The following is a 20,617-nucleotide window of genomic DNA, read 5'->3' as shown; positions in this document are numbered from 1 at the left end:
ATTTACTAAAGAGGCTCACAGAACTCAGAGAAATGTTTACTTGATCAGTTTATCATAAAAGGATATAATTCAGGAACAGCTAGGTGGAAGAGATGTGTAGGGCAGGGTATGGGGAAAGGGGACGGAGCTTCCATGTCCTCTCTGAGCTTACAGCTCTCCTTAAATCTCCACCTGTTTACAATCCAGAAGCTCTCTGAACTCTGTCCTTTTGGGTTTTTATGGAGGCTTAATTATATAGCCATGGTTAATTCAACCCTCCAGCCCCTCTCCCCACCCTGGAGGTCAGGGGGTCGGACTGAAAGTTCCAAGCCTCTAATCACATGGTTCCTTCTCCTGGCAACCAGCCCCCATCCTAAGATGCATTCTCAAAGTCACCTCATTAAAACATAACAAGAGACACCTTTGCTACTCTCATCACTTAAGAAATTAAAGGGTTTTAAGAGAACAGGGCCAGAAACAGGGCCAAAGACCAACTATATACTTTTTATTCCAAATCACAGTATCACACCTTTAAACACTGTTTTAACTATATCTCATAAATTTTCATGTGTTCAGTTTTTGTTCAGTTCAGCATGTTGTCTGACTTCCCTTAAGTCTTGCTCTTTGATCCATGGATTACTTAGAAGTGTGTTGTTTAATTTCCAAGTGTTTGGGGATTTTTTTATCTTTCTGTTATTGAGGGGTTTTTTTGTTTGTAGGATCAGAGAACACACATTGGAAGCAATATGTATTCTGTTGTTATTGGGTATTTTGTTATTGGGTAGAATGTTCTACAAATGTCAGTTTTATCCAATTGGTTGATGGTGTTCAGTTCTCTATCTTTGCTGTTTCTATCTGCTAGTTCCATTAATAGCTGAGATAGGAGTGTTGAAGTCTCCAAATACAACTCTATTTCTCCTTTCATTTCTGTCAGTTTTTGTTTCATGTATTTTGAACCTCTCTTTTAAGGTGCATACATGTTTAGAATTGTTTTACGATTGAATGAATTGACCAACTCCAGCTTTTTTTGATTAGTGTTTGAATGGTTTATGTTTTTTCCACTCTTTTCCTCTTAACCCATTTAAAATATATTTGAAGTGAGTTCCTTCTAGACACAATGTATTTGGATTGTGGTTTTTTCTTTTTCTCTTGTTTTTAATCCACACCTTTTAATTGTTGTGTTTAGGCCATTTATGTTGAATATAACAATGAGTGCAGTTCAGAGATGGGGCTTCCTTCCTCCACTTATGGAACCTTGGGCACAACACACTGAGAATACTGGGACCCCAGTCATCCTTGCCCATCTTGTGAAGTGGTTGTTCCATGCTAGACAAGTCAAGCCTAGAGGAACTCTGGCTGCTGTCTCACCTCCACCAGGGCCTAAGCTCCTAGAGCAGGGGTGTCACTCATTGCAAAGCTTGTTATGATCTCCACCCCCAGCTCCCAGAGCTCTGTCTGAGAGATTCTTCCTGGAGGGAGAAGCATACCATAAAACAGATAACTTCTAATCTCAACAGCTAAGTTCATTTGCAACACAGTGTGTAGAACTTTAAAGCTACAGGTGCTCTCAAGAACAATCGTAGTTGTGTTGAAAGACAATTGGGAGAAGACTCTGGATTTAATGAATATACAGCCTAGACCGTATGCTGGCTAGTCTGCATGAGAGAACCAGCTGGGAGGAGACCTCGTGTGATCAGAACAAATATCAAACAGGGATCTCAGAAACTTTTCCTTCAAAGAAGCCACAGTTTGACTGGATTCATTTGTAGAGCAATTTATGACCCAGGGCATTGTTGAAAAACAGTAGAGTAGTAGTGGAATTTAATACCTGGTGTGGTAAGGGAAAGAAAGAGAGCTCTACCAATATTACTGGAAGTCTAGGGTAACTGTGGGCATACTCAAAAATTCACCTCCTTAAGGAACAATGTTGGAGACTTGACATTGTGGGGATTAGGAAGGCATAATAGACTTCACTTAAAATAGTTCAGCTAGTCACTAAAAAGTAAACATGCAAATATCAATAACAAATACCAGAAAGTAGAGCTTGGGGACAGTAACTGAAGTTGTTATAATATATTATCAATTATGTCTAGTTTCCAACAAAAAATTATGAAGCATATAGAGAAACAAGAAAGTGTGACCCATACACCAGAAAAAAAGGCAACACAAAAACTGCCTGTGAGAGAGAGACCAGATGTCAGGTTAAAAAGGCTTAAAGGTAGCCATCATGAGTATGTTCACAGAACTGAAGGCAATTGTGTTTAAAGAAGTAAAGGAAGGTATGACAATTTTGCATAAAATAGAGGCTATCAGTAGTAGATAGCAATTGTCAAAAAGAACCAAGTGAAAATTCTGAAGTTGAATAGTACAATAACTGAAATAAATAAAAAATTCACTAAAGGGGCTCAACAGTAGGCTCAACCAGGCAAAGGAAAGCTTTAGCAAACTTGAACATAGCTTAGTAGAGATTATGCACACCAAAGAACAGAGAGAAAGGAGGATGAAGAAAAATTAACAGAGTCTCAGAACAATGTGGGACACCATCAAGTGCAATAACATATGTGTAATGGAAATACCAGAAGGAGGAGAGAGAGAGAGAGAGAGAGAGAAGAGATAGGAGTAGAAAAAATATTCAAAGAAATAATGACTGGAAACTTCCTGGATTTCTTGAAGAACAATAACCTGTACATCCAGGAAGCTCTATGAACTCCAAATAAGAAAAATGCAGAGATTGACAGACACTTCATAGTAAAAATGCTGAAAGTCAAAGAAAATCTTGAAAACAGCAAGAGAAAAACAACTCATCACTTACAGTGGAACCACCTCCCACCCAGAATAAGATTAACAGATGACTTCCTGTCAGAAATACTGGAGCCCAGAAGGCTGTAGGATAACATTCATATTGCTCAAAGGAAAAAAACTTGACCAAGAATCCTATACTGTCTTTCTAAATTGAAATCAAAATACTTTCCAGATCAACAAAAACTGGATTTCTTGCTAATAGACCCACCTTACAAGAAATCCTAAAAGAAGTTTTTAAGATTGAAAGCAAATAACCCCAGATGGTAATTTGAATGCACACAGAAAAACAAAGAGCACTGGTATAGGTAAACGTCTAAGTATGAAAAACAGAAATGAATATCTTTTTCTTCTTTCTTCTCATAACTAAAAAAGCATGTTATAAAATATGTATATAATGTAATCTTGGGCCTATAACACATAGAAATGTAATGAATCTGTAATATATTTGCCAATAACAGCACAAAAACGGTAAGTGGGAGCAAAGCTGTATTGGGCTACACAAATGACTACAGATAGTAAAGTAGTAGTCATAATAATGTGTTGTGTTTGTAACGTAAATATAATATGTATCATAATATAAAAGAGGGGGAAAGAATAGAGCTATATAGGAGTAATGTTTCTGTTTGTCACTGATATTAAGCTAATAAAAATCTGAAGCTGATTCTGATAATATTTATATGATAAACTCTTGAACAACCACTGAAAATGTAACTCAAAAAAATAGTGGAAAAATCATTAAACAAATTAAAATGCTACATTAGAAAATATTCACTTAGTGCAAAAGAAAGCACTACAGGAAGAACAGAGGAACAAAAAAGGCATGAGACATACAGAAACAAAGTAGAATGGTAGGCATAAATCCAACTATATCATTAATAGCATTAAATGTGAATGGATTAAACAATCAAAAAGCAGAGATTGTCAAACTGAGCTAAAAATAAAAAACCCATGATCTAGTTATATGCTATCTACAGGAGACACACTTTAGATTCAAAGATAGATAGACATAGATTGAAACTAAAAGGATAGAAAAAGATTTATCATGCAAACAGCAAATACAGGAAAGCCAGAGTGGTTGTATTAATAGCAGACAAAATAGACTAAAAAAAAATGTTACTAGAGACATTTTATAATGATAAAAGCATAATTTCATCAGGAAGATATACCAATTATAAACATTTATGCACTTAATAAATGCAGTACCAAACTACATGAAACAAAAATGGACAGAAATGAAGAGAGAAATAGACAAATAGCCTTCAATTCACTATTTTCAATAATGCAAAGAATAGCTAGTCAGGAAACCAACAGGAAATAGACACTATAAACCAGCTAGACCTAGCAGACATCTGTAGAACACCCCACCTGACAAAAATAGAATATATGTTCTCAAGTATACATGGAACATTCTCCAGTGTAGACCATATGTAGGCCCTAAAACAAACCTCAATAAATTTTAAAAGGTTGAAATAATGCAAAGTAAGTTCTGAGACCAAAGTGGAATGCAACTAGAAATCAATAGTGGGAAGTTTGGGAAACTCACAAGTATGTGAAAATAAAACAACGCACTCCTACATAACCAATGGATTAAAGAAGAAAACAGGAAATCAGAAAACATTCTGAGATAAACAAAAATGAAGATACAACATACTAAAAATTACGGTATGCAGTTATAGCCATGCTTAGATAGAACTTTATAGCTATAAGTGCTTATGTTAAGAAAGAAAAAAGACCTCAAATTAATAACCTTCCACCTTTAAGACACTGGAAAAAGAAGAGCAAACTAAACTTAAAGCAAGCAGAGGAAAGAAAGAAAAAGACTATAAAGGAATACTATGAGCAATGAACTGTCAAAAATGAAATTGAGTACAATTCTATTCACAGCATCAAAAAGAATAAAATATTTAGAAATAAATTTAACAAAGAAAGTATAAAACTTAAACACTTAACACTACAAAACATGTTGAAAAATTAAAGATGGTCTAAATAAATAAAAAAATACCCTGTGTCCATGGATTGGAAGACTTAATGTTTTAAAGATGGCAGCACTCCCCGAACTAGTCTACAAATTGAGCACAATCCCTATCAAAATCCCAACTGACTTTTTGTAGAGATTGACAAGCTGATTCTAATATTCATATGGAGTTTCAGGGAACCCAGAATAGCCAAAACAAATTCAGAGAACTCACACTTCCTGATTTCAAACTTACTCCAAAGCAGCAGTGATCAAGGCATTGTGGTACTGACGTAAGGATAGACACATAGAACAGTGGAATAGAATGAGAGTACAGATATAAACCCATACATCTAAGCTTAACTGATTTTCAGCAAGGCTGCGAAGACCATTCAATCAGGGGAAGAATAGTCTTTTCAACAAGTAGTGCTAGAACAACTGGAAAGCCATATGCAAAAGAATGAGATTAGACCTTTACCTCCATTATATATAAAAACTAATTCAAAGTGAATTAAAGCCCTAAATTTAAGAGCTAAAACTAAAAAATTTCTAGAAGAAAACATCGCGGTGGATCCTCATGAAGTTGAATTTGGCAAAGACACAAGCAACAAAAGAAAAATAGGTAAGTTGGAATTCATCAAAATTAAAAGCTTTTGTGCTTCAGAGGATACCATTCAAGAAAGTGAAACCCATAGGATGGGGGGAAATATTTGTAAACTATATAGCTGATAAGCAGCTTGTATCTAGATTATATAAAGAACTTTTTCAATTCAATGATGAAAAGATGAATAACCCACTTAGGGGCCAGCCTGGTAGCATAGTGGTTATGTTTGTGCACTCCACTTCAGCGACCCAGGGTTCACAGATTCAGATCCCAGGTGTGGACCTACACACTGCTCAGCGGCATGCCACGTACAAGATAGAGGAAAACTGGCACAGATGTTAGCTCAGTGACAATCTTCCTCAAGCAAAAAGAGGAAGATTGGCAACAGATGTTAGCTCAGGGACTATCTTCCTTACCAAAAGAAAAAAGCCAAAGCATCTGAATAGACATTTTTCCAGAGATGGTATCCAAATAGCCAATAAGCACATGAAGTTGCTTGACATCATTAGTTGGCAGGGAAATGCAAATCAAAAGCATAATGAGGTACTCCTTCACAGATACTGGGGTGGCTTAGGATCAGAAAGTCAGATGATAAAAAGTGTTGGTGAGGATGTGGAAAAATCAGAACCCTCATACACTGGGGGACTGTAAAGGTGAAACCACCTTGAAAAACAGTCTGGCAGTTTCTCAGACAATTAAAGAGTTACCATAGGACTCATTTCCACCCATAGGTGTATACTCAAGGAAACTGAAAACATACGTCTACACAAAAACTTGTACATGAATGCTTATAGCAGCATTATTAATAATACCCAAAAAGTGGGAACAGCACAAATGACCAACTGATGATTGGATAGACAAAATGTGCTATATCCGTACAATGGAATATTATTCGGCCATAAAGATTAATGACACATTGATACGTGCCACAGCTTAGATGAATCTTGGAAACATTATACTAAGTGAATGAAACCAGCCACAGAAGTTCACGAATTATGTGATTCCATTTATATGAAAGTCCTGAATAGGGAAGTATAGAGAGACAGAAAGTAGATTTGTGGCTGCTTAGGGCTGGCAGAGGGGTGGAGGGTCATAGCTAATGTACACAGAGTTACTTTTTGAGGTGATGAAAATATCCTAAAATTGACTTTGTTGCGATTGTTGTACATATCTGTGAAAATACTAAATCTTTGAATTGTACCCTTTAAAGGGATGAACTGCGTGGGATATGAATTATATCTCAATAAAGCTGTTTTATAAAATATATAGTGATGTTATTATCACATCAAAAATTAACAGTAATTCCTTGACATTATCAATACCCAATAAAAACAAATTTCCATTATCTCATAAATTTATTTTTCTGTGTTAATTTGTTTCAAATAAGATAGGCACGGTGTGATTGGTTCATAAAATCTTCTGTTTCTTTTACTCTGTAAGTTCCTGTTTTAGATCTCCCTTTATCTCTCTTTTTTTCCCCTTACTGTTTATTAGTTGAAAAAACCAAGTCTTTTGTCCTATGGGGTTTCTCACAGTCTGGATTTTGCTGTTTGCATCACAGTGGTTTAGCTTAACATATTCCTGTCACTTTTTCATTTCCTGTGAATTGGTAGCTGGATCTAGAAACTTGATCAGATTTTGTTCAGTCTTTTTTGCAATGTCTTATTGCTCTCCTTTTGTGAAGTTATAAACCATTAATGATCAGTGCCTCTTCATTGAGGGGGGAGTGCAAAATAGTGATCTTCTAATTCTGATATTCCTTCTTCGTTTATTAGTGGGAATATTTCTATAAAGAGAAACCTCCTTCATATTCTATTTGACCCAAAAATACCGTTTGTATTGGAAAGGCAGGATAGATGCTTTCTTTATTCTTTTCCCTTTTTTAAAACCAGTTTTCAAAATAATTGTCATAGTAGCATCTTTTAAAGGTGATGAATTAGCTTCATTTTTGTTTCTAGTGTCATATCAACTCATAAATTTAAACATATTTCGTGTGTTTCAGTTTATTCCAATTTTGGCCATTGGGAACCTCCTCCAGTTGACTTGAGTTTTCACACACCCCTACTAATCTTCAATAGCTTTCTTGCTACCTGCTAGGATGTTCCAAGTGGACATTTACTGTCCCAGAAGTGCAATCAGTCATTTTTGTAAGAAGCCGTAGTTCCTTTTAGTGGGAAATGGAATTTGGAAGCCAGTCTGGGTGCTAGGGATAGTCATTGCTGAAGATTAACTACATTATGAGTTCTTACTGGTGCTTTTAGTTCAAATTCAAGACTGTAAATTCATATTGCAACTTTTTCTTCACCTTTTAACCACTCTTAATGAGTAGATATAGGCACTTAATATAGCCAAACCAGAAATAGAAATTTCATAACGCATATTTATCCATTCACATATTTCAGTGTCTCTTTTTGTGTGTATTATGTTAAATACTGGACAGGATCAAAAGATAAGTTAGACACCATATAATGTTTTTACTGAATCCTTTTGTTCTGCCTGCTCCTAGCTTCTCCCAATTTAGCTTTCTGCGCCTCTTCCCCACATCTTCTTTGGATGTCTTCAGCTCTAACAAATCAACAGAATGAAACTTATCATGACTTATGTAAAATCCAGTACTTAGGTCCAGGTCTAACCTTTCCCTTGAGTTCCAGACCAGAATGGGCAGCCACATATATGAATTTATACTTGGATATTCCTCTCAGCAGTATTTTGAATTCAGTATGCCTAAAACTAAAGTATTTATACTTTCCGTTCAGCATTAACCCCTGCCAAACCCAGCTCTTCCTCTTTCATTCTCTGTCTTGTCTGGTGAAAACGTCATCAACTCAGTCATCTAGGTGAGAGATCTAGGATCAGATTCTTCTCTCCTAGCTACTCCCCTACTCCACCCCCAATACAAAATCATGCCCAGGTGGTTTTACTTCCTAAATTTTCTTAGATGTATTTTCTGTATCCTCGCTGCCACTGTCTTAGTTCAGTTTTATTTTATCATATACTTGTACTGTTGTAATAGCCACCTTCAAATCTACCCTCTGTATTGCCGCCAGGACATATCTTTTAAAAATGTAGATATGACTGTACAGCTCCCTAGTGGCTACCCATGCCTGCTGAATAAGGTTCTAGTTTCTTAGGATGGCGTAAACATAAGTGGCCTTGAAACAAAGTAATATTCCAAGTCTCAATTTCCTCTGTAAAATCAGGATATCATCATCTTACCTCGTAAGAGATATCTAAAGCTCCTAGCTACACAGTAGACAGTCAACTAGTACAGAGAACTTCATATATAAATTTCCACCTGGATATTCCTCTTAGAGGCATCTTAAACCCAATATGTCCCTCTCCTGAACCTTCTTTTCTGTCCTTGATTGGTTTTTTAATTAGAATATAGGGTGGAAATGAAATGATCTCAGTTCAGCTTTGGCATAATTAAAACCTTATTAGTATCATTTGGAAAGTTAACGTCCAGTTTTGAGATATGGCTGGATGTTTAAACATGGAAATTCTTATTAAATATCAAGTTTTCTCATTCCCCAAATTACTTTCAAGATTAGCAGTCTCTCATTGCTTTATTTCAATCATCTTAGGCAGCCACCTCACTTTGTATGCTAAGAACTACTCCATTTTAATCTCAAATCCTCTGATAATTTTCATCATCTAATCTATATATCAGAATACACATATTCAAGATGTGGTCTGTGTCCTATGTAAGAAATAGATTAGACATTGTGAAATTTGGTCTCCATTTCATTTTTGTTCACTTTTTCTAGAGTAATACTAGTGACTAACATTTATTGAATGCTTACTTTTTGCCAGGAATTGTGCTAATTTAGTTCTCTTGACTATCTTAAAAGTATAATTTCTGTTATTCTTGTTTTGCACATGGGAAAACTGAAGCATGGAGAAGTGAAGTAACTTGACTGAGATTTAATACCAGCCTGGTAAATGGAAGGCTCAGAATTCAAACCCTAAGATTTGTCTATCCCGTACCTCCAGCTCTATCAGACTTTGTACCATCTGTGTGTAACCATCACATTGGACAAACATGCCTTCCACTGTCCATTTATAGTTATTCTGTCAGCTTAGTCCTCCCTCCACCTCCATGAAGCACAGCTCTTAATAACTTTTCTGGTCGCGTTCAGGAGATGAAAACTTTATTTTCAAGAACTAATAAACTTAATTCATAATTAAAGGTTTCCCTCCTTTCCCCACTCAGGCCTACTAGAGGCCTGTAGTGAAAAATAAGATTTATTTGGCTTCCTTTTTCTTCCTGTTTTTCCCCTCTTTGTCCTTTTACTGCTCTTCATTTGCTGACTGGTTTCTGGCACCTCCAGAGTTGGGAGAGGCAAGGGTTGAGTCAGAAGAGAAAGTTTGTAATAGTAGTAGTAGTTGCAGTAGCAGCAGCAGTGGCAACTAATGTTTATATAGCATTTATTTTGTGCTAGGTACTGTTACAAGCATTTTACAAGTATTAGGCCAATTTATCCTCAGAACTCTTTGAGATAGGTTCTATTATCCCTATATTACTGCTGAAGAAATTAAGGTACAATTTAGTGACTTGCCTAAGGTCACACAGCTATAAATGGCTGAATCAAAATGGAAAGCCAGTGTTCTGGCTCCAACGTCTCCTCTCAGCCACGTCACTGTATCGCTTTTATATACTGTGGGGAGATAGTAGACATACTTCCTGGTCTTGGCCAGAGTTTAAATCAGATCCGTACCTTTTTGATTTTTTCAAGTGTGATGTACATTTTCCATAGACCTGAGACATGCCTCATCCGTTTTCCCTTGCAGGGGAGTAGGAGGGAGCGGGATAGGATTTGGACTACAACACTGATCACTCTCTGAAAAAATCCTTTTCTGTTATTTAACTCTGAACATTGCAGGTGAGTGTAACTAAAGGTTGAAAAATAGTTCTCCACTCCTTCCTTGCGTAAGTGCCCTTGCACCTCACTTTGGAATGTGTATCTGTTGTTTAGGGTCTCCACCCAAACCAAGACGGAAGTGGTTTCATTTTAACACCCAGTTGCACATGTCCTCCAAATATGCTGTTTAATTTCTTGCCTTCACACCTGTGTTGATGCAGATGGTCCTTGGATTAAGACTATGTCACTTGCTCTGATGGCATGTATCCTCCCTGAACCACATGATACCAGTCAAACTAAGCACTCTTGATGGCCAGGCTTTTAAAGAAGAAGCCAGTTTACTGGGGTGCAGCAAATGAACAAAAAACTTGAGTATAGCCCTCCTGTTTTCCTCCTCTTCATCTCATTCCTGTGAAAGAGAAATCAGCAAATATGTTAAATGGTGGTTTACTTAGACCAGTCCTAGCTACCCAGTGTGTTACTGTGATTACTTGTCTTTGGGAAGAGGATATGGCACAGGTTTATATTTGAACTGTTATCTCTGATTATGGTCAAGATAATTATTTCAGTGACCTTACCTGGCTCTCCTGGCACAGGGCTTTGTGCCTTTTATCCTTTCTATCGTGTTATCAGACAGGGAGGAGTCCCAGATTTTTTGTCTTCGCATATTAGAATGTTCAGTGACCTTTTTGCATTTATTCAGCTGGAAATCTTTAGGTTTTTTATGTTCTTTTTTCTTTTCCTCTTCACATATACATTTTCCTGCTTAGAACATTCAAAGCAATGTTTATGTAATGGATTGTTTGAGTTTGAACTGACATTGCCCTCTGCATGCTCACATTTAGACTATCTTACAGTGTCCATTAAGAAGTGTGCCAATACAGTACGTACATTGTACGGGGGAGACACATCGGGATGATGAGCACTCCCTGAGATTGTGTGTGATCGCCATGATAGCCTGGAACTCCCTTCCGCTTAAGCACCTGGCAAAATCCTGCTTTGGTTAGGCCCTGTCCTTTGTGATGTCTCTCCCACCTTGCACATTTAGAATTAAATATTCCATTCTTTGCTTTCACATAACACTGCAGCACACCTCTTATAGTCTTAGTTAGGCACATATGTCTTCTTTCATAAGGACTCTAAGTTTATTGAGGCCAAGGACAATGTTTTATTTGTACTTGTGTTCTTCCATTCACATAATAAAGTACCTCACATCTGGTAAGTCAATTACTGAGTTAAGGTTTTGATAATGTAAACAAAGTCAGTCAGTGGTATGATTTGACTCAGACTACCTGATTTAGTCTTACTAATATTTGTGCCTGGAACAAGGGAGGTAAAAATAGCAAAGTTATGCTCAGTTATTATCCTACCATACCTATCATATTGGGTGCAATTCTGGGAACCAATCTTAAAGGAAAATCGAGGAGTGAGATTGTTCAGAGCAGAGCAATCTGGATAGTAAGGACATTAATCAAATTTTGAGGAGCACTTAAAGGGAGTAGGGATGAGTAGTTTAAAGAAGAAAAACCCTAGGGAAGGGTGGGGTGTGATATCCATCTTCAGGTTTTGAAGGCTTTTTCACAGGGAAAGAAAAAATAGACCTACTCTGTATGATTAGAGTTCCAACCAAGAGCACCTGAAACCCTAGGGTTTTGCAGCAGTTTGCTGTTTTTTAAAAAGAAAAAAATATGTTTAAGGAGCAAAAAGAGAATAAACACCCATACTCCTACCAATGATTCCCTTGAATGTGATGAAAGCTATTATATACACACACAGACATCATTCTGTGTGCAGTTTTAGAAGGATCATGGCTCCCTCAGGGAATTCATGAATCTCTGGTTAAAACCTCATATTGTCTTGTAAACAAAACATATACGCACATACATATATATATATTTCACAAAGATGGGATCATAGTCTGTATACTCTTTCATTACCTTTTTTCAAAACATTAACACCACTAGGGCCCGGCCTAGTGGCCGAGTAGTTAAGTTTGCACACTGCACTTCGGTGGCCTGGGGTTCACCGGTTTGGATCCTGGGCGCAGATCTACCTACCTCTCATCAAGCCATGCTATGGTGGCATCCCACATAGAAGAACTAGAATGACTTACAGCTAGGATATACAACTGTGTACTGGGGTTTTGGGGGAGAAAAAAAAAAGGAGATTGGCAACAGATGTTAGCTCAGGGCCACTGTTCCTCACCAAAAAAAATATTAAAAAAGAAAAAAAATCACCACCACTACTGAGGGTTCACTGTATGTCAGTAGTTGTGCATTCATTTAATACTCAGAACTAGACATTTTTTCAGGTCCATTAAATATTCATCATCTTTAACATTTTAAATTGATAGCTGTATATTTGAGGCATTTGAAATATTTTTTATCTAGGGCTAATTTACAAAAAACATTTCCCCAAATTTGCTTTGTTTTGCATTTATTTCAGTACTAACTATAAAAAAAAAGTTATTTATCTTAGATAACATAATTGATGTACATAGTTGTGTGTTTTTGCATTGGGAGAGTACTGTGCTCTGAGTCAGAAGACCCACAACCGGGCTTTGGTTGCCATTGATTAGTCACTTCTCTGAGCATTAGTTCTCTTATCTTTATCAAGGGGCTAATATAAGCCTCCCTGACTTCACATCAAAGGGGCAAAAAGAGATTAGAGGAAACATACTATAACAACGGAAGAATTATTAGATTTGCTAAATTAAAAGTATTTGAAAGTGTCCGTTTTTTATACTTTTAGTAAGAAATCTGATAAAGGCAAACCAACTATCTTTTTTTAAGGGAAAATTCAATCAGTTGATCAATTACTAATCATTATTATAAATTTACTTCCAAAAAGATTGTTTTATTGTATTAGTAATATAAACAAAAATAACTGCTTTCATTTGTTGAGCATTCGCAAAGTGCCAAATATTGTGCTAATAAGCATTTACTACTTTTAGTCCTTATGACAACCTTGGGAGAATTGTTGAGGAAGGAATCCAGGCCAATCACCTTCTAAAACTTGCACTCTTAACCACCCATATTTACTCACTTTATATCTTAAAGAGGCAGTGGATAGCACTAAGGTTAAAAGTACAGGGTCTGGAGGCAGCCTGCCTGGATTTGAACCATGGATCTGCCACACAATGACTTTTCGACCTTCGGCAAGGTAGTTAACCCTTTTCTGTTAAACAGAGATAATAATGTACCTACTGACAGATAGCATGACAGTCAAATAAATGACCAAATGCGGGTCATTTAGAACAGTGTCTGGCACATAGCAAGCACTCTACAATTGTCATTATTTACAAATTGTTATTATTTAAACTATGCAGCTCATTAAAACATTAGCTCACAGACTCCACTGATTGGACATTTTAGAGGACAAGTAGGGGAAATGTATTTTTATATATCGCCTACCTTAAACTTTCTCACTGCCATCTTTCAGCTTTTTTATTTAGCCCAGTGGCCACATGAAAGCAATCTATATGACCTTCTATTTCAACTACTAAACCATCAATTAATGCTTATTTTATGTATTTTTTAGGACATATCTGATTCATTTGCATCCTTGAAGAGCATCTCTAGAAGAGGAAGGAAAAGATGGGTGTGAAAACATTTACTCATAGCTCCTCTTCCCACAGCCAGGAAATGCTTGGGAAGCTAAATATGCTGCGAAATGATGGACATTTTTGTGATATCACTATTCGTGTCCAGGACAAAATCTTCCGGGCACATAAGGTGGTACTAGCAGCTTGCAGTGATTTCTTTCGCACCAAACTTGTGAGCCAAGCAGAGGATGAGAACAAGAATGTGTTGGATTTGCATCATGTTACAGTGACTGGCTTTATACCCCTTTTGGAATATGCTTACACAGCCACTCTGTCAATTAACACAGAAAATATTATTGATGTTCTGGCTGCAGCCAGCTATATGCAAATGTTTAGTGTTGCTAGCACCTGCTCAGAGTTCATGAAATCAAGCATTTTATGGAATACACCCAACAGCCAACCGGAAAAGGGTCTAGATGCTGGACAAGAAAATAACTCTAACTGCAATTTTACTTCTCGAGATGGAAGCATTTCCCCAGTGTCTTCAGAGTGCAGTGTGGTTGAAAGAACCACTCCTGTCTGCCGAGAATCCCGGAGAAAGCGCAAAAGCTACATTGTTATGTCTCCTGAAAGTCCTGTAAAGTGTGGCACACAAACAAGTTCTCCCCAGGTATTGAATTCTTCAGCTTCCTACTCAGAAAATAGAAGTCAACCAGTTGACTCTTCTTTAGCTTTTCCCTGGACTTTTCCTTTTGGAATTGATCGAAGGATTCAGCCTGATAAGGTTAAGCAGGCAGAAAATACCCGGACTTTAGAATTACCTGGCCCATCTGAGACAGGTAGAAGAATGGCTGATTATGTGACTTGTGAGAGCACAAAAGCTACCTTGCCTCTGGGTACTGAAGAAGATGTCCGGGTCAAAGTAGAAAGGCTAAGTGATGAGGAGGTCCATGAGGAAGTGTCCCAGCCTGTCAGTGCTTCTCAGAGTTCACTGAGTGATCAGCAGACAGTGCCAGGAAGTGAACAAGTCCAAGAGGACCTTCTGATTAGTCCACAGTCTTCCTCCATAGGTATAATGTCTTCTGTGTTTTTCATGATGCTGTAAAGTCAATTCAAGCATTTCTAAGTGCCTATTAGATAATTTCGGCCTGGGTTCTGTAGGAAATATTAAGAAGAATAAAACATGATAACTGGATTTTTTTAGATGCTATTATACTGTAATTTTTTTTTTTTTTACAAGTTATGCACTGGGGAAGAAAGAAAATAGTTGAACAATATCTGATGGGTCAAAGGCAGATAGATATATAAATTGTGAATTACTTTCAATGCAAAAAACACCAGTTTTAAGAAGTCCAGTTAGTGTTTTATTCTTTATTAAAATATTTATTGAAAACTTACTGTGTGCCAAACATTCTGGAAACAATGAAAAAGACATAGTCCCTGCATCTGAGGAGTTAACAGTCTAATTGAGGAAGCAGATGTGTAAATCAACAATTAACGCTAGGCTAGAGGTAAGAACAAAATGTTACAGGTTCACAAAGGAAAGAGCAAGTTAACATTGTATATTTGAGCTGGACCTTACTCAGTAAGTAGGAGTTTGCTCAGGTGAAGGAATGACATTTCTTTGAAAAATGTATAAAAGCGTGGAGGTGTGGAAGGGCATTGCATGTTTGGTAAGCGGTGAATTCAGTGCAGAATGATGTGAATAAAGCGTGGAAGCCTACTAGTATGGGGAATAATGGGAGGTAAGACGTAATGAGCCGTTGAGAGCATGTTATGAAGAGCCTTGAACACTAGTTTCAGTTAGGATCACATTTAACTGCATATAACAGAATCCCTTCAGTATGGCTTAAACCAAACAGGATTTTATTTTTATCACATAAACTTGTTCAGAAATAGGAAGGCCAGGACTAGTACAGTGGCTCTACAATGTAATTAGTGGCCTAGGCACCTTGTATATTTATAATCCATCATCCTTAGTTTGTCCATTTTATCCATGTGCGTATTGCTTCATAGTTAGAAGATGCTTGCCTCATCTTATTTAGCTTCATATTCTCAAAAGGGGCAGTGCTTGTATCAGGAAAGTACAAATGTTCCCAAAAATCCTTTAAAAACTTCTGCCAGATTATGTCACGTGGTCTTTCCCAGCTGCAGGGGAATCTGGGAAGACATGTATATTAGTTGGGTATGTAAGTGCCTCAAACAAAATTAGAGAAGAATGGATATTGTATGCAATTAGCAATGTCTGTCACAGCTGGGCCAAGTAAGCTTGGATTTTATTCTAGTGGTAATAAGGAGTCTAACTTAAAGGAAATAAAAAATAAAATGCTTACAAATATTTTAGGAAAATTAACTTGTTATTGGTATGCAGAGGGTTTGGCTGGGCAGAGACAGTCTCAGAAGCCAGTTACAGTACAGTTGGCTTTGTACGAATGCTTAGAGTAAACCTATAAAGAAAATGGATATTAAGAGACTTTGTAAAGGAAGAATCATTACTCCTGATGATATTGAATATGTGGATTGAGGAAATAGGAGCTGAGACACAGGGTTGACTGGATGACTGGAAAAATAGGATAACATTTTATAATCATTGATTGAGTCACAGTCTTTCACATTTTGTCATCTCTGAATCCAGATGTGTTATAATTAATAATCTTTTACAGTTACTTTTTGTTTCTTAATGGTACAAAAAATGATGGTAATCACATTATGGATAGGAGTCTATTAAATGCAGTAATAACTACAATATGAAAATTAGTGGAAGGAGGTGGGAACCCAGACTTAAGAGTAGGTCAACAAGGTCAGTTCTGTGTGAATTATGCTTGAGTAATCACCAAGCAATATCATGCCACAAAGCAGTTAAAAAGGCAAGTCTGTTGACTGAATCTCAACAGGAAATAGATATATATAAGAGCCAAAACCAAAGGACTGATCCTTGAGAATTATCTACACTCGAGGAGAGAAGAAAAGCCAACAAAGAATAATAACGAGGATTTCTCCAAAAGATTGGGGAATCAGGAAGGCCATAGTAACTTTGTTCGTTTTTTGAATTTTGACCCACTGTAAGAGTTTCCCATGCTGCTACAACAAAGTTCCACAAACTGGGTGATTTAAAGTAACAGAAACTTATTCTCTCACTATCCTGGAGGCCAGAAGTCTGAAATCAAGGTATCTGCCTTGCCTTGCTCCCTTTGAAGGCTGTAGGGGAGGATTCTTCCTTGTCTCTTCTTAGCTTTTGCCAGTTACTAACACTCCTTGATGTTCCTTGACTTGTAGCATCATCTCTCCAATCTCTCCCTCAGTCTGCATGTGGCCTCCCTGTGTCTCAGCTCCAGCTCCAAATCTCCTCCTTTTAACATGGACACTGGTCATTGGATTAGGGCCCACTCTGCTGCAGTATGACCTCACTTAACGTGATTACATCTGCAAAGACCCTATTTCTAAATAAGATAACATTCACAGGTACCTGGAGTTGAGACTTGAATATATCTTTTGAGGGGACATAGTTCTGCCCACACCACCAACTAAAGGTCGTATTCCTGAATGTCGGTCAAGATGCTTTTGAAGAAGTCAAGTGACCGTACATCCAATAAGGTATTTGATGGCAGGAGATCATAGCTATTTGTTGATATGACCAAGTTTTTGCTTAAACTACTGGAGTCTTTAATCCTGAAAACACCTTGGTACCTTCTGAATCATGAACTGTTTACTGAATAATTACTGTTTTAGCCATTTTTTCAAAAACTTAGAAACCGAATATTAATCTAACTGAATATCTTGCTAACTAGGCCTGTGAAATAGTCTTATTTTACCACTCAAGTATATCTAATTAGCTCAGATTTTGCCTTTACTGTCATATTAATATGATTAGTGAAGTTAGAGATGTAAGTAGAATAAACTTTTCAGTTGTATAATTTATTTCCAATATATGCTATTATAAATGTGGATTCTGTTATAAAATAGACATGTGAACAACTCTGATCTCAATATCATGTTATCAAATAATGCAAGTGTTTTTTGCCTTGCCTTCATAGCACATGTACTTATCACTCTCAACTAACCTATTTTGACTCAAAATCTATACACTAAAATAAAAAGCCTTACAGGAAAAAGTTAAATTCCTGGAGTATAGTAGGTGGTCAAAAAATGTGGGAAGGAGAAGGGATGATGTAGATAGTACTTTTTTTTTTTTCATATTTCAGAAGAATACTTCAAAATAGTACTTAATTTTACTTACTAATTTATTAAAGAAGATAGCTGAGAGGTAGTTTGTCATCTTAGGGACTGAGAATATATTTATTCATTGTTATGAAATCCTAAAATAATAACTTGATTATCCATGAAATTAATTCAAATAGGATTTTACCTGTTCTTTTAAATTCCCTTTATTGCCAGTTGGCCAGCAAAAGCTTGTAAAATCTGACACCCCCCCCCCCCAACTTAGGGCAAATAGAAGCAATAAATGCAGCAAATTTAAAAAAGGAAAAAAGACTGTCAAGTTTAGATTGGTTCTTGTTACTCAAAAAAAAGACTTATCATTATCTGGTATAGTTTCAGGGAAAATTGGTAAGTGAGAAGAACTTTATGATATGGCTTCATTATTTATCTTGCAATATTCAGTTATCTTCATGCACCAAAGACAAATATAAATAGTTTGAGATAATCCACAGTTTACTGTATTACCAAAGGAATTTGGGGCCGGCCCAGTGGCGCAGTGGTTAAGTTCGTATATTCTGCTTCTTGGCGGCCCGGGGTTCGCCGGTTCAGATCCCGGGTGCGGACATGGCACCACTTGGCAAAAACCATGCTGTGGTAGGCGTCTCACGTATAAAGTAGAGGAAGATGGGCGTGGATGTTAGCTGAGGGCCAGTCTTCCTCAGCAAAAAGAGGAGAATTGGGAGCAGTTAGCTCAGGGCTAATCTTCCTCAAAAAAAAAAAGAAGAATTCAATTTTTTCTATAGACTCTAAAATCTGCTGTTAAATGAAAAGTGATTGCTATGGGGGTAGTTAAGATAGTAAGAAATAATTTGACAGTTTTCTCAGTAGCAGTAGTGAATAGATAAACTTGTTGAGGTGTGAACAGCTAGAATAATGGTGGAATTGCCACATTTATCATATGGAGAAGCTGTATAGAATAATGATTAAAAGTTCAGGACTTAGAATCAGACGGATCTAGATTCTGCTATCAGCTTCTGTCACTTAGTAGATGTGTGACTTTGAGCAAGTCACTTAACCTCTCTTAGTTTCCATTACTATAAAGTAAGAATAATAATACCTATCAAGTATGTCAGTGCCCTCCAGCAAAAGACCACCATGTGCACACCTGTAGCTGGACAAATGGGATGGTAGTTTAAATATCTGAAAATCTCTTACAGTTACTTCAGGTACACAGGATTAGTTAGTATGCAGCAGGCACGTGTAAACCTCACATCCACATAAGTAGTAGTATTGTAGTGGTGGGAGTATTGGGAATGTAAGTACCAGCCATTTCAACAGAAGTGAGCCAATTTTGTGTCCTTTAAAATGGACATATTCCTTGAGTGGAGTTAAGCAGTTCTTGCAAACCAGGGTGAAGTGTCTCTGAAGAGAACAAGCAGACTATCATAATCAGGATAGCCTCGATATCAGTGTCTTTTTCCCCACCTCCCTAAAGCCGCAATGCATAGTTGTATATTCTAGTTGTAAGTCCTTCTAGTTCTTCTATGGGAGCCACCACCACAGCATGGCTATTAACAGAGGAATGGTGTGGTTCTGCAACCAGGAACCGAACCCAGACCACCAAAGTAGGGAGAGTACCCAAACTTTAACCACTGGGCCATCAGGGCTGGCTCTATTAGTATCTTTCTGATTGGATAAGGTTTTCTGATAGCATTGTAATGACTTCAGCAGAAGCATTTTGATGATGTGAGGTCAAGGTCCACTTTTTTTGCAAGGCTGAGGGCTGAGATATCATATGAGGCGAGGGATCTATAAAAAGGAATCTCCTGCTGAAGTATTTAAAGGAATAGTTATTAAATTTTTGGCAGCCAGATCAGGTGGAGGAGAATAGACCCAGTGATCTGTTAAATTCAGAGTGGTAGCTCTGATCTGGAAAAAAAATATAACAAGAGTTTTGTTTTTCCTTAAGTGGCAGAAGGAGATCTTAAGGATCTAAAACAATAGGATGAAGATGAGAGATCATATTAATTGTAATAGGAAAAATTAGTGTGATGAGTGGTAAAGGGACAGAAAGGAGTACTGAAGAATCAGAAAATCTGACTTCATCATCTTGGATAGAAGCTGTCCGCTTTTGATGTCAGTATCTTCTGGAGATTCCCTCAGAAGGAATCGGTACACAGTAGTCAGAAGGATGTAATGTATGTCATTTAAGTTGGGAAACATGAATCCAATGAACAACACCTTGAAGTTTTACTGCTGAGTCAGTTGTTAACACTATCTGGTCAGTTGCTTTCCATTGATAATCAACTGCAAGTTTTCTTTGACGGCATCTTTTCCAGAAGACCAAAACTCCAGACTTTAGATCATTCAGAAGCTGTTTTGGTGAGTGTTTTCAAAATGCAGCTCATATCTGTTTGTGATAAATCTGGAGGCATTATATGAATCTCCTGTAATATTCAATTGTATCAGCTGGTAATAGGGTAGAACTTAGGATTTAAATTAAAATTCCCACGTTTAAAAGGCAGCCCATTATTAGCTCATAAGGAGTTAACTTGTGGGTCCTAGAAAGGATTTATGTTATTGCCATCAAGGCTCTTAGCTGTACTTGAGGCTGAGGAAGTTTGAGGATTTTTAAGCATCTTGATAATTAGAGTTTTAGAATTCCATCTGTTTATTTTTCTTGAAGTTTGTGGATAAGGACAGTATAGAGTCTG

General features: G+C 37.1%; 1 protein-coding gene across 15 annotated transcripts in view; it reads left to right on the top strand.

Annotated features, from left to right (window-relative positions):
• Window positions 1–20,617, top strand: part of ZBTB44 (zinc finger and BTB domain containing 44) — a 76,235-nt gene that overhangs the window by 31,439 nt on the left and 24,179 nt on the right. For 7 of the 15 annotated variants that reach the window (XM_070623453.1, XM_070623460.1, XM_070623457.1 and 4 more), the window contains one exon: window positions 13,742–14,815. The exons of 1 other annotated variant lie outside the window; for it this stretch is intronic. In XM_070623453.1, the coding sequence (XP_070479554.1) occupies window positions 13,798–14,815 (1,018 nt within the window). In that variant the 5' untranslated portion in view covers window positions 13,742–13,797. Of the gene's footprint in view, window positions 1–4,743; window positions 5,358–10,130; window positions 10,223–13,265; window positions 13,364–13,741; window positions 14,816–20,617 lie in introns of those variants that run through there. 7 more of the 15 variants (XM_070623454.1, XM_070623456.1, XM_070623459.1 and 4 more) reach the window with 3 other exon arrangements.

This window comes from Equus przewalskii, chromosome 6, assembly GCF_037783145.1.
Source record: "Equus przewalskii isolate Varuska chromosome 6, EquPr2, whole genome shotgun sequence".
NCBI lineage: Eukaryota > Metazoa > Chordata > Mammalia > Perissodactyla > Equidae > Equus > Equus przewalskii.
The sequence above is the reverse complement of the archived record's forward strand: the minus strand, read 5'-3'. Positions and strand labels throughout refer to the sequence as shown.